The 13,747-nt window shown below is 43.4% G+C and overlaps 1 protein-coding gene across 1 annotated transcript in view; it reads right to left on the bottom strand.

Moving 5' to 3' along the window:
- CRACR2B (calcium release activated channel regulator 2B) overlaps positions 1 to 12,006 on the bottom strand; it is a 45,777-nt gene extending 33,771 nt beyond the window's left edge. Inside the window, exons 1-3 of the mRNA XM_089653491.1 lie at positions 11,793 to 12,006; positions 10,590 to 10,701; positions 5,009 to 5,171 (exon numbers count right to left, since the gene is read on the bottom strand). Coding sequence (XP_089509617.1) covers positions 5,009 to 5,171; positions 10,590 to 10,701; positions 11,793 to 11,981 — 464 coding nt within the window. The 5' untranslated portion in view covers positions 11,982 to 12,006. The remainder of the gene's footprint in view (positions 1 to 5,008; positions 5,172 to 10,589; positions 10,702 to 11,792) is intronic.
- Between the last annotated feature and the right edge of the window lie 1,741 nt (positions 12,007 to 13,747).

Below are 13,747 nucleotides of genomic sequence, written 5' to 3'. Positions count from 1 at the left end.
GAACATAAGTCACAGCAACCAGCAAAAATTTCACTCCGGGCAGGATGATAGCACCAGATCCCAACTCAGGACACGAGAGGGATGGGTGGGAAGCAGGAAGCAGAGGACCTCCGATTCTGAGCACAGGGCCCCACAGGGAGACACCCCCTGGGGCAGTATCAAGGCCCCAGTAGGCCTCTGAGCCCAGCAAGGGCCACAGACAGAGAAGATGATGGGCTCTGGGGCTATTAATGTGAGGCCCACTCCCCAAATCACTGTGGGGAGATCATAATATCAGGATGCCACCTGTACCCCCCACTCACTGTGACCAGGCAAAAGGAGGCCTCTGGCAGATGGTGTAGGCCGCAATCGTCGCCACCGCCGCGGGGAGCAGCAACACTCAGCGACGTCCCTCTCTCAGCCTCTGTTATGCAGAGGACGCTGCAGACGTCCTCGGGTGATCCCCCACAGCCCGGATGGCAGCGGATGCGGATAGGAGGTGCCGGAGCCCCGGCCCATGCGGCCGCACCAGGCCGCGAACGTCTGCCGCCACGAAGGGCGGAAATATCGCCCGGATTCTACCTCCCAGGTATCCGGGATGATACCAGGGCCCTCCGCTGCTCCACTGTGGTCCGCTGCTGTACGGATGGCAGCGGATTCCGGAATACGGCGCCGGAGCTCCGGATTATGCGGCCGCTCCGGTCGCCATCTTGGACACGCCCCTTGTGGGAGTATTTTGTAGTATAGTGTCCCATAGAGAATGTTGATTCTGAAAGGAAAGTAAAGGTTTTCTGACAAATCTGTTGGGGTGTACTCATTTATGCTGAGCCCTCCTAACGAGTGCCAAGGATCCACTCTGGTGGTGATCCCAGATTAGTTGAAGGGGCCTTGGTACCCTCTTCCCCTCCTAACGAATGCCAAGGATCCACTCCCTCTGCAGGTAAGATCAGATTCTCCATAGTCACATTCATCCAACACCTGACAGGCTCAAGCTCACAGCTTGAGTCTTGGGAGGCAGAGGGTAATAGATCTCAGGGGCTCTGTAAAGGTTGTGAATACGCTTATGAAAGCAAAGAACAGAACAAACAGTGCCTATAGTAGAATATGACATAAATTCACAGGATTACTGCTGATCAAGGTTTTACACTGGGCTCTCCAAGTCTGTCACAGTCTGAAGATTCTGTAGGCAGGGCTTGATTTAGGTTTATGCTTAAATACGCTATGTGACCACATTTCAGCTATCTCTATCTTCTCCGGCATACAGTGGGCATCCAACATTCAATTATACTGTCCTTCAAATTGCAACTTGGTTGAAACCTACCTAAGGGATTGTTTGTGAAGTGGATCTCCCATTGGTGTTGGACTTGCTTGCATTAGATAACTTCAAATCAAAGTGGCCCCTTGCGGTACCTCTCGCTGAACACGGCTTTCCTGGTGGCAATTACATCAACCAGAAGAGTGTCCGTATTAGCGGCCCTGGGGTTTAAAGAACCCTGTCTTACGTTCATCCCGGATAGGGTGGAACTCATGCTGTTGCTCCAGATCGTGCCCAAGTGGTCTTCATAGTCCATATCACACGGAAAGTTGCCCTTCTTACATCCCTTTTTGGGAGGTCCCAAGAAGTTATCCCAACAGATGTGGGTAAAGCTTTAAAATTTAACATCAAGGCAACATCTGGCATCAGAAAGTCGGAGAATTTGCTTCTCATTCCAGGCGGAGCGTGTAATGATTTTATGGCTTCCAACAAGATTATTGCCTCCTGGTTGGTGAAGCTCATCTCCTTGGCCTAAAAGTTGAAAGGGTTGGCTGTGCCAGGGGGGATCACTTCTGTCCACCCAAAGGGTCTACACTTTGCGAGTGGAAGCAGGCTGAGTGTGCCCAGACACTATTTGCAAGGCAGCTACATGGGTTCAATATAAACGTTCATGGCTCATTACTGTATAGAAGCAGTCTTAATGACAGTTGAGTTTGGCAGAGGCATCCTGGCTTCTGCTTTAGGGAGAATTGAGGAGTGTGTAGCATTATCCCTCCCCTGTGTGGCTAGTTAGTTCCCAGCTGTGCTGACATGGACCTGTCAGGAAAAACAGAAAATTGAATAACAGATACTTACAGTAATTTTTCTTTCCTGACGGGTTCCATGTCAGCACAATTCTCTCCCAGCTTGGTAGGACTAGTTACAGAACACTGAGGCTGCAGGTGCGCTCAAACATATGACTTATGTCCTAGAAGCATGGGTGGACAGGGCCCTTAACCAGCTGTACTGACATGGAGCCCATCGGGAAAGGAAAATTACGGTAAGTATCTGTCAGTTTTCTGTTTTTTCTATGTTTCTATGTACAGTATATAAGTAAATAGTTAAAACATACACAGTTATACAGATACAATCAGTCCTAATGTCATTAAAAAGAGGTATGGTTAAGAAAGTGGAAAAAAAAATCAGTTATAAAAAGGCACCTGCCTGTCTGTAAATTCTTTTATGTCTGTCTAGTTTTGAATAGCATATCTCCATATAGCTATTCTATATCTCTTTTGGACATATCCATGATCATGGTATGTACAGTTGTGTTCAAAATAATAGCAGTCAGACATCACTAACCTGATCAATCACTGTTTTTGGTAGAAATTATATTTCTACATGGCAAATCATTTACTAGCAGGTGTAGTAGAGTATTAGAAATCCAACAGACCCAACAGTCATGACATGCATGCTGCTGATTCTGTGTAATTGAAAGGGGCATGTTCAAAATAATAGCAGTGTGGAGTTCTATTAGTGAGGTCATTCATTCTTTGAAAAACAGGTGGCAATTATTGCCCTTATTTAAGGAAGGAAGGCAGCAAATGTTGTACATGCTGGTTACAGTGCATTTCTCTCTGAAATTCTGAGGAAAATGGGTCATTCTGGACATTGTTCAGAAGAACAGCGTACCTTGATTAAAAAGTTGATTGTAGAGGGGAAAACATATAAAGAAGTCAGAAAATTATAGGCTGCTCAGCTAAAATAATCGCAAATGCTTTAAAATGGCAACCAAAACCTGAAAGATGTGGAAGAAAGCAAAAAACTACCATTCGAATAGCCAAAATGGCAAGGACTCAGCCAACAATCAGCTCCAGGAAGATCAAAGAAGGTCTAAAGTTACCTGTGAGTACTGTTACAATTAGAGGACACCTATGTGAAGCAAAGCTATCTGCAAGAAGCCCCCGCAAAGTCCCACTGCTGAAAAAAAAGACGGGCTGAAGAGCTTACAATTTGCCAAAGAGCACATTGACTAGCCTAAAGAGAAATGGCGCAACATTTTGTGGACTGATGAAAGTAAGATTGTTCTTTTTGGGTCTAGTGGCCGGAGACAATTTGTCAGACGACCCCAAACACTGAATTCAAGCCACAGTACATTGTGAAGACAGTGAAGCATGGTTGCGCAAGCATCATGATATGGGGATGTTTCTCATACCACGGTCTTGGGCCTATTTATCGCATACCAGGGATCATGGATCAGTTTGAATACATCAGAATACTTGAAGAGGTCATGCTGCCTTATGCTGAAGAGGAAATGCCCTTGAAATGGGTGTTCCAACAAGACAACGACCCCAAACACACCAGTAAACGTGCAACATCTTGGTTCCAGACCAACAAGATTGACGTTATGGAGTGGCCAGCCCAATCCCCGGATCTTAATCAAATAGAAAATAGGGTGACATCAAAAATGCAGTTTGAGGCAAAACCAAGACATAGAGAAGAACTGTGGAATATAGTCCAATCATCCTGGACTGGAATACCTGTTCACAGGTGCCAGAAGTTGGTTGACTCCATGTAACACAGATGTATAGCAGTTCTCAGAAACAGTGCTTATACAACTAAATATTAATTGATTCAAAAGGAAAGCAAAATCTTCAAACATTTTTCAGTTTATATAGTGAATGTTTGAGTTTGTAAAGAAGAATACAAACACTGCTATTTTTTTAACAGTCTAATATTCACTTTTCTTCAATTTTTTTAGAGGAACAACACAAATTTGTGTTCATGTTTTGATTTGGAATAGACTGTGTAGTGTTCCCAATGCATTTGTGTGTATGGAAATAAAAGCTATTAGAAGGATTTTGAGCTTTATTCACTTTTTTCAACACACTGCTATTATTTTGAACACAACTGTACATGTTTAAAGTCTGCGTGTTATATAGACATATTTCACCCTCTCTTCATACTTGATATGTCACACTGTTGGTCTTATCTATGGGTTCCAGCTAACTCCTAAAGAAAAAGAGTCAATCTCTAGCTTCTCTCTGCTTTAAAATCATTGCAGGCATCCCCACTGGTTTGTACTTTCATGCTCACGGATCATGGTCCAGCAAAAACTGGCATGCTATTTTATTATAATATCATACATGTGTAAATACATGAACAATGTGCAGAGACCCAGAGATATCCCAATACAACTCCAAAGCAGACAGTAGCTGATGATGGAAGCCACAATACCTGCTGCCTGTTATATTTCAATAGCTGTGACATTAGAACCTGGTGCTGTTTTTTTTTCCATTTGAAGTCAACAGGTAGATATATTGTACGCATGGAAACAGTCTTTTTTTCCTTTATTATATAGAAAAAGGAACAGTCTGTGCTCACGTACAGATTTTTTTCAAAAAGGCTATCTGATTTTTGTATAATGGCAAGAACTTTAGATGGCTGGAAGCACAGATGAATGTTTAATACATGACCAAAAATCCAGAGCATGGGCATTGCTAATGAGAGCAGAGAAATTGTTTCCATTCAGGGATCCCAGTTAGGCATGGGTCAGTGTTCTGACCTGCTGGTTGCCTGTTTAAGGATAAAATATTAATATAAAATATTTATGATCATTTCCACAACTTAAAATAAAATTATTATCCTCAGAATTAAAAATATAACATTTTAAGAAAATATGTACAAAACACTATATATTCTTTTTAACTAGCAAGACTTCACCACCTGCAATCTATACAGCGATGAAACAAATTGCTTTTCAGATACAAAAGTAAAATAGATTCAGAGTCTTACTCTTGGAATATTCGAGCAGCTCCCAATTGTTCCATAGCAGCATAGAAGAGCATTTCTTCTGCATCATCCTGATCTTCATCCGACCAGCCAGATTCAAACGTTTCCTCCATTACCGGCTTCTCTTCCTCCTCTCCATTAGTCATATTAACCCCTAGTAATTTACCTGAAGATAGCAGGCGATAGAAAGATACATTTGCATGGTCGCAAAGACTCAGATAAATTGGGTTCTAAATAGGTCTACATAGTATTGGTAGGGAGGAGACTTGCTTGTGGTAAAAACATCCTTACTCTGCAGCTGAAAATAGATAATGATAGTAGCAAACTACAGGAAATGTGATGTTTACAGCACTGAGTCAGGGATCGCACAGCCCAAAGGAAATACCCAGCAGCATTTTACTTTAGACTTTTTATAAAGAAAAACAGAAGGAAGTGTTTTTACAGATTTGGATAGATACTATGGAAAGTAGGAGCCAAGTAGCGTTAAATCTAGTGGAATCTTTGAAATCTGAAACTTGTAAAAATAGAAATAAATGTTCATGCTGTCTGGGAAAAGAGCTCTTTAAATTGCAATAAATGTTTAACAAATCAGTAAGCTGTGGTATGGCCTTACTGTAAGTCACATTTAAATGGTGCAGTTAAAATGCAAAGTAATGTGCTTTCACAATAGATCTAGAAGCTGTATCAAAGTTTGATTAAAAAAAGTAAAGTAACAGTGTGGGCCTTTTTTAAACAGATCAGATGCCAACAACTCTGTTGTCGTCTGCAGCTGCTGCCAACATACAAACCGTTGGAAATGTACCAAGCTATTTGTGCACCATATGCATGGGAAAATACAAACCTCTGCACCAGAGAGCTCAGTGAGAGCCACACCACAATGAAACAATTCAGCAGCAAAAGGCCCACACTCATCATTCCTCACTTTACACATCCTCACCCCTACAACATTCTCCTGCTGCATCTGCCATAACATCTGTGGACTCTAGTCAATGAGGGGAGATGGTCATAGGCCACATTGTGGAAGGTCAAACAAAGGCTTGAATCTTTGCAGAATACTCTTACACCTACCTCCTTCCCAATGCAGATTTCTCTTCCGGAGCTGCTTGAGTAGAGGAAACAAATGTCCCTTAAATCGCCCCATGCCTGGAGTCCTAATGCCAGCTTGTTAAAACTACTGTCTTGCAACAGCTCTCAATTACAAATCAGCCCCCTTCCATGAGTTTACAGCCTGTGCTAGACCACGGTAGCAAGTACCCAGCTAACTTATTTTGCCAAGAAGCTCGTCCCTGCCCTCTACTACAATTAGGGACATACTTTGTTTATTGCTGGACCACACGGTCATCAGCAGTGTACATGCTGGCATGGACACATAATCCAGTAGGCATGGGCAGGGATGCTACATAGCATTTATGCACACGGATTTAATCCTCTGGTTGCTGGGAAGGACTGAGCACACTGCTGGAACTGGTGGTAATACCGTGTGTTGTGTGCTGGTGACAGCACAGTCACCTGTCCACCCTCCTTCTCACTGACCCCATCCTCTAACTCCTTGGAACCATCAGTCCCCCCCCCCCCCCCAAGTGCCTCATAGCACACGCAACATTCCAGGTTAAATGCTAACATGCTGTGTTGCAGCTTGCATGCCAGCGGGAGAGGAGCCACAATGGGCCAGGGCTTACAAGTAGCTTATTCCATGCCATCTTCAGCTACGCAAAGTTGTGTGGGACAACAGCATTAATCCGCTGCCCACCCTTTTCCTGGGAAAAAAAAAAAAATCACACTGTACCTTGCCCACTTGTGATATAGGAGTGCTGAACGTTATGAAGATGCATTATAATGCAATGGGTGGTTTGTGGTCCTAGAAGCTGCTCACCAGCAACTGTGGGGTCTTATTGGTTCCTCAGAGGAGTTTACTAAAGTCTTGAAAAGATGTAAGTGCCACACCAGCTCGTATAGTCCTTAAAAATATTATATTTTGCAACACTTAATGTGTTTGGAGGGCTCAGCACTCCCCGTTCGTCAATGCTAAAAACTAGAAAATATACAAAAATTTCTTAAAACATGTTATAAGATTGTATTTATATATAACATGTTGGCTGTTGCAAAATAAAAAAGGACTATACAAGCTGGTGTTGCACTCCCATCTTTTCAAGATATACCTTCCTTGCACAGGACCTCAATCTCATGGTGCAACAGGTTATCAAAGTATCCTGGCTTCCAGGAGGTCCTTCCCCAGACCAGCGTTTATGGCCACTTAGGCTGTCATATCGGGACATGGCTCACCTGGCAGAAAAGCAGCAACAACATCAGATGCATGCCAACTGCCTTGAACTCAACAATGGCCATGCTGCAGCAGAATGCCATCAATAAGTACCTGTGTGCTTATGGTACCAGAACCAGCTATAAAGGGCTTAGATTTGTTTCACCATGTCAATAGCCATCATTCAGTATGTCTGGCATTTTGGCTCCATTAGACTACCAAAATGGTAAACCACAACAGAGAGGAAATTAGTGATATAATGCCTCTTGTGTTCCTCCTGTAGCACACACATGTTGGCCTGATAGACCATACACTGGAGGCACAGCAGGAGGATGACAAGGAGGACAACTTGTTGCGGTCTCATGAACAGCGGGAATCTTTGTCTACTGCCTACTGCAGGAGGCTGAGGAGAACTATGAGACAAAGGGTCAGGGGTGATGGTGGTGACAAGGGGGAGGAAGTGGGGCAGGCTTTAAATGGGAGATTTTAAAACCTGCAAATAAAAGTGGCCATCTGCCCAAGTCTATAACTGGCTTATGAAGCAAGGACACATAAACAGGCATCACATAGTGAATAAAGGGGAGAGAACAATGTTCTTGGACAACTTGCCAGCCAGCTTGCTAACAACCGAATTAACCTGTCTAACAGTATGCGTTTATAACAGGGGTTTAGTTTTTAAAACCTCCCAATCCCTACGTGTTGTACGTGGATGAGATTATTGAGGACAGTGTTGTCCTCAGCAAAACCAAGGACTCAAGGTCTTCTGCTAAAGGCAGTTCATCACAAGTGGGATATTTTGTGCTCAAGTGCCTGTGTAAGACATTTGAGGCATGTTTTAGTCATCAAAGAGTGGAACCACTATTGGATAGCCATCCTATTAGATCCCTGATACATCTGTAAAATAGCCATTCTACTGCCACCATCCCAGAGGCTAAAATGCGGTACTTTTGTGTAAGACGGATCCCCTTTGAGGACCAATGTGTCTCCAATCCTCTGATCCCTGGAAAAGAGAAGCAGCAGTGGTGGTAGCTGCCTCAGTGTTGCTTTTCAGAGTTGTTTTTAAAATGACAGCAGTCAGGCCCACCTGCTTCCTGCACTTAGCCTAGTCTCATGGCTGCTGCTCTATTTTTAATGGTGTTTATTTGACACACTTAGACTGCACTTCTCTTAATATGTGCTACCATAATTAAATGCTTTTTAAAGCATATTACTTTAGTGAGTTCTAATCCTGTCTAAACAATTATATTATACAATACAGACCAAATATTCCCTATATAATAAGTACTTTTGAAACATTCTGTCAGGGATCCCTCCTTCGTGCAGCAGTGTGATGGCACCAGATCCCTTCTGGCCAAGGCAGTGCGAGTGCGCGGGAGCGTTCGGGCGCGCATGCAAGGCAGCGTGCAAGTGCGCGCATGCGCAGTAGCGTACACGTCACCGTAAGGCGGGCTATTTAAACCTCCAATACAGTTCAGTCAATACCTTCTAGTCTATAATGTTCTGCACTCCATAACCTGATTCTGTTGCCTGTATCTGATCTGACTATGAAAGAACTTCACCGATCCCGGCTTATCCCTGACTATCCGCTTGCCTGCTCCCTTGTACTTGATTTGCTCGTTTGATCCTGACTCGGCTTGTCTGACTTTGCTGCACCTACTTACCTGTATCTGCACCTGGCCTATATCCTGATTGCTGCCACACTTACCTGCTGCTGCACCCATGGTCCTGCACCTGGCCTGCATCCAGGTTACTGACAAACCTGCCTGCTGCCGCATCCACGCTCCTGTGTCCGTTGCCGGTCTGCATCCTGATTGCCGCCATACCTGCCTGCTGCTGCACCCACATTCTTGCATCCGCACCTGGCCTGCATCCGGATCTCCTGGGTCTTCACCTGTCTGCTACCAGCTCCAGACCCACCCGGCACTCGTGCCACTCCTGGCTCTGCACCCTCTGTTCCCACTATTAGGGGCTCTGAGCGGAAGTAGTAAGAGTACGCCTCCTCTCCACATCAGCCTCCCCATCCAGGTATGTGACAGATTCCAACTGCTCTGACTTTCAGTGTGAACAAATAATCTCACTATAGTAAAGTGTACACTAAGTCTGATTAATTACTTTGGGTTACAGCACTCTGCAATGGTGTATGTTTATATTTACCACGTTCATTGCAAACTGCCTCCCAAAAAATATAAATGAGGTCCCTTTCACATGAGGAGGTTCCGTTTTGCTCAGCGGGGGATCGATTTGATGATTCCCCAGTGAGCAGAGCAGAGCGGGCAGATGACAAGTCCATGTCCGCTACACTTATGCAGAGCAGACACAGGCACAGCCTGACCTGCTTTATGGGTGGTTGGATGTAAATGGGACCAACTATCCATTTACATCCGAATGCCCTCTGATTTCATGCACTAGACGGAAGGGAATGGATCCCCTTCCATTTTTTTTTGTTAGTGGACGGAGTTGGATTGGATCTAGGCAGGTGTAAACAGACATAAGTCCCTTTACTTCTGCCACTCCATGTAGGAGAATGGAGGGTCTGATCAGTTCTTCCTGAAAAATGGACAGGTGGTCCTGATCGGACCGCTAGTGTGAAAGGGGCCTTAATAGAAAGCTGCTTAGTGACTTACTTCCAAAAGGAGGCTTTTTCTTGTACATCATCCTAATATATAAGGTCGTTCACAGATGGCCCATTATTATAATCAATGCTTCCGATCTTGAGCCATTCTTGCAGTGAATTGGGGCGTTTCTCAACCTCTAGGAGGTGAAAATGGGCTCATCTGACAATTGGAGGTGCTCATTGTTGCAAAGGAACTCCTGCTAGTGGGCCTGATCCTCTCTTCTGCTACGATGTAGAGGGAAGTATCAAAGTAACGCGGGCTTGTTGCTTACACCTTTATGCAAGCTTTGTGTGGGTTCCAGCACCCAGGAATGTACAGATCTCTCTCTACCCATCTCTTTTGGGAAGACATCTACTCAACAATTGCCAGACCTAAGCTGGCCATAGATGGAGAGATTTTCCTGCAACGACGGGTTGCAGGAAAGACTTTTACTCCCACTAAACCATTGTGTTCTCCTGGGGGGGCAGGGGGGTGGGGGCTGTCCCCACCAGGAGAACACAGCAATTACTGCTAGCACCCACGTTGGGTACATTCATCCTGCCCTTACATGGTTCCAATCTAGGCCGGTCCCTGCTGAACTGGCTGAAATTCGAACCGTCTATGGCCAGCTTAAGGCTACTTTGGATAACACAACAGACCAACAAAAAAAAAAAAAAAAAACATCTTATACAAAAAAGCAAGAAACTCTTAGGATGAAATGTAACATTACCAAGACCCATGCTGAACTCCACAGGAGTAAGGTAACCATTATTACTCTGGTCCAGGCTGTCAAATACAGCTTCCAATTGATCTGAAGTGAGTGGAAGTTCATTTTGCAGTCGCTGTGAGAAAAAAAAAAAGTAAGTGAAGGCTTTTGAGGACACTATAGGGGTCGTTATATAAAATCAATTTATGAGAATATCTGGGTTATATAGTTAGTGTACAGATATGTTGGATATATATATTTTGACAGAGTCAGTAACAGCAAAAGTTTATTATACTGCAGCTTAGCAATTCTTAGATGTGATGACTGTATTTTCTTTTTAAGGTTTTCTTTCCTTTATTTTTATCTGGTGATCTGGCAAGCAAGTTTGTTGTTTTTCAAAAGAACATGCACTCTTGTAGATTGTATTAGTTACTGGGATGAAACAAACAGTTTATCACAGACAAGGAAGCTTACAATGATCTGCTTTTATTTATTCATGTAAAATCGTTATCCCCCAAAAAAAAAAAAAATTGTGCTGTAAATGCCTATAAAGTGTTAGCTGGAGTTTTGTGTTAGTTTATCTAAATCTCCTAGTACATCTAACATTTCCCCTGTCCAAATGTGCTCCTTCATCCAGAATAGGGGGCACTCCAATGCACAAGGAGGGAAAAAGCTAACTAATGCAGTCACCACATCTGATTGGTAAGCTGCAATATATTACATTTTTGGTTTTGGGTTTAATACAGCTCAAAATGAAAATTTAAAGTTCACAAGTAGATTCAACGTCCAATTTAAATTAGCTGGATTACTTTTCAGCTAATGCAAAGATGGTGGACATATTGTACAAGGTAGCATCATATACAGACTCAAGAGAACAATATTTTAGCCTATAGACAAAAATGCAACAGCAAGGAAGAGCCAAACTATAGATCACTCAATGATAAGCAAACTTTTGATTTTTGATGACTAAGCTTATTCTCCACTGAGCCTTATCAAATTGTTGAAAAAGCAAATTGTGTACACACAATGAAACATTGTATCACCTGATTTTGTTCAATAGTGTACACACAATGAAACATTGTATCACCTGATTTTGTTCAATTGTGTACAAACAATGAAACATTGTATCACCTGATTTTGTTTGTAGGCCATAGTTTCAAAAGTCGTCTGCAATAAATTTAAAGGATCATCTTTTGGGTTAGCACATATTTTAAGTGACTGAATTACCTGTAGATCTCGTTTGGTTATTAACCCTTTCTCTTCTTTATCACAGAGCTGGAAGAGTTCCTTGGCTTTTCCCATCATTTCTTCAGGTTCTCTGACCAAAGGAGATGCTGAGGATATCACTGGTGCTTTATACCCTTTCCTTCCTCTAAGACAGGGGGAACACCTTGGTGGGGTGCCCCGATGTTCCATGTCTGCAGGGTTGGGGGAAGGGGGTTGGCGGACTCCTGTAACAAAAATAAATACTTATGACAGTGCAAAATAATTTTAAAGGTTAAACTAAAGGCAAAACTTTTTTTTTTTGTTTTAGATAGAGTGGGAAGGGATTAGAACACCTGTCAAATTTTATTGCTTTAAGTGCCACCATTAAGAAGATTCACCCTATGAGCCTATGTGCCCTGCTTATCACTATCACTAAAAGTAAGTGTGCAGAGGCCAGCATCTTCAAGCGCCTCAGGAGAGGGGGAGCCAGGAGATATTGACACAGGTCAACCAGCTTCCAGTGCCCCTTTGGATCCCTGGAAAAAGGGATAGGAGATTGGGAGCCAGTTGAGGAAACTGACTGGGTCTATGAGATTGCAGAAAAAGAGTGCTCTCAGTGTTTAGACTTGCTTAACGAGGAGAAGGAAAAATATAACATCCTTATACAGTGCGTAAGGAACCTCGGTTTTGTGAGGCCTATGCGAATAGGAGGCCTGATTTGTCCCCTCCTCGGACATATGCTCAGGCTTGACCTCAAAATGAAGAGTATATTATACTGATTGAGAAGGTCATAACCCCAAATACTCCACCAGGGAGAGGTAACAGGCAGAAGTTACCGCAGCTCTCCTGCTGTCATAGAATCGTACTTCGGAAGGTGGCCCTAGAACAGGGGTCTCCAAACTTTATAAACAAAAGGGCTAGTTTACTATCCCTCAGACTTGAGGGTCTGTGGCCAGTGGAAGTAGAAAATGTCCTCTCTGTAACAATGCCCCATCATTGGTGTCAGTGAGAGGAATAGTGCCCTATCATTGGTGCCAGTGAGAGGAATAGTGCCCCATCAATGGCGTCAGTGGGAGTAATAGTTCCCCATTACTGGTGTCAGTAAGAGGAATAGTGCCCGATTACTGGTGTAAGTGGGAGGAACAGTGCCCCACTGCTGGTGTCAGTGGCAGGAATTATGCCCCATTGTTAATGTCAGAGGGAGGAATAGTGCCCCAAGGACCAGATAATGGCAAGCAAAGGGCCGTATTTGGCCCCTGAGCCGCAGTTTGGAGACCACTGCCCTAGAGTATGGCTATGACTTCCCCTATGCACCAAGGGAGGTCATGGAGGAGATAGAGTCCAAGAGAGTTTCATGGTGCGACGAAGCAATATGGGACATCATGTACATCCCCAAGCCCTTCTGTGATGGGTCCAAACTTCAGCTCTGGGAAGAATTCCAGTCTGTTATTTTACTAAGCCTTAAATCATCATACTTGGTCATTGACAACTCTATACCGAACGAGGGTTTGTATCCCTACGCACCAATTAGCCAATTAGTTAATTTAAAATATAACCTTTATTAGGATTTTTGTAAAGATTTATGTACTAAACTGTATTCAATTCAAACCTTATAGACTGGGATGCACTGCACAATAATAACTAAATCCATTACAATAATTAGTCAATCTTATCCCTTACATCCAAATACTTACCAGCACCATGCCAGGTCGTGATTTTGTACCATCTTTGGATGAATTGTAGCAGGAACAATTGTGGTTTGATTATATACCAATCAGGTAAAGATTCATACACTCGCCACTGAAGAAATGAAATTCCCCCAGGAAAGAACCCAATAGGTAGTATGGTCTATCTTACTTCAGATATGTAATATGGGTACACTCATCCACAGGCCTCAATTCAAGCCTCTAATGGACAAGCCCCATACTTCACCATATCAAGTCAAAAATATCTCACTGTCTTGAGGAATGCAAATA

This window comes from Staurois parvus, unplaced genomic scaffold (genome assembly GCF_062004578.1).
Source record: "Staurois parvus isolate SC_StPar_1 unplaced genomic scaffold, SC_StPar_1.0 ptg000715l, whole genome shotgun sequence".
In the NCBI taxonomy this organism is placed as follows: Eukaryota; Metazoa; Chordata; class Amphibia; order Anura; family Ranidae; genus Staurois; species Staurois parvus.
The sequence above is the reverse complement of the archived record's forward strand: the minus strand, read 5'-3'. Positions and strand labels throughout refer to the sequence as shown.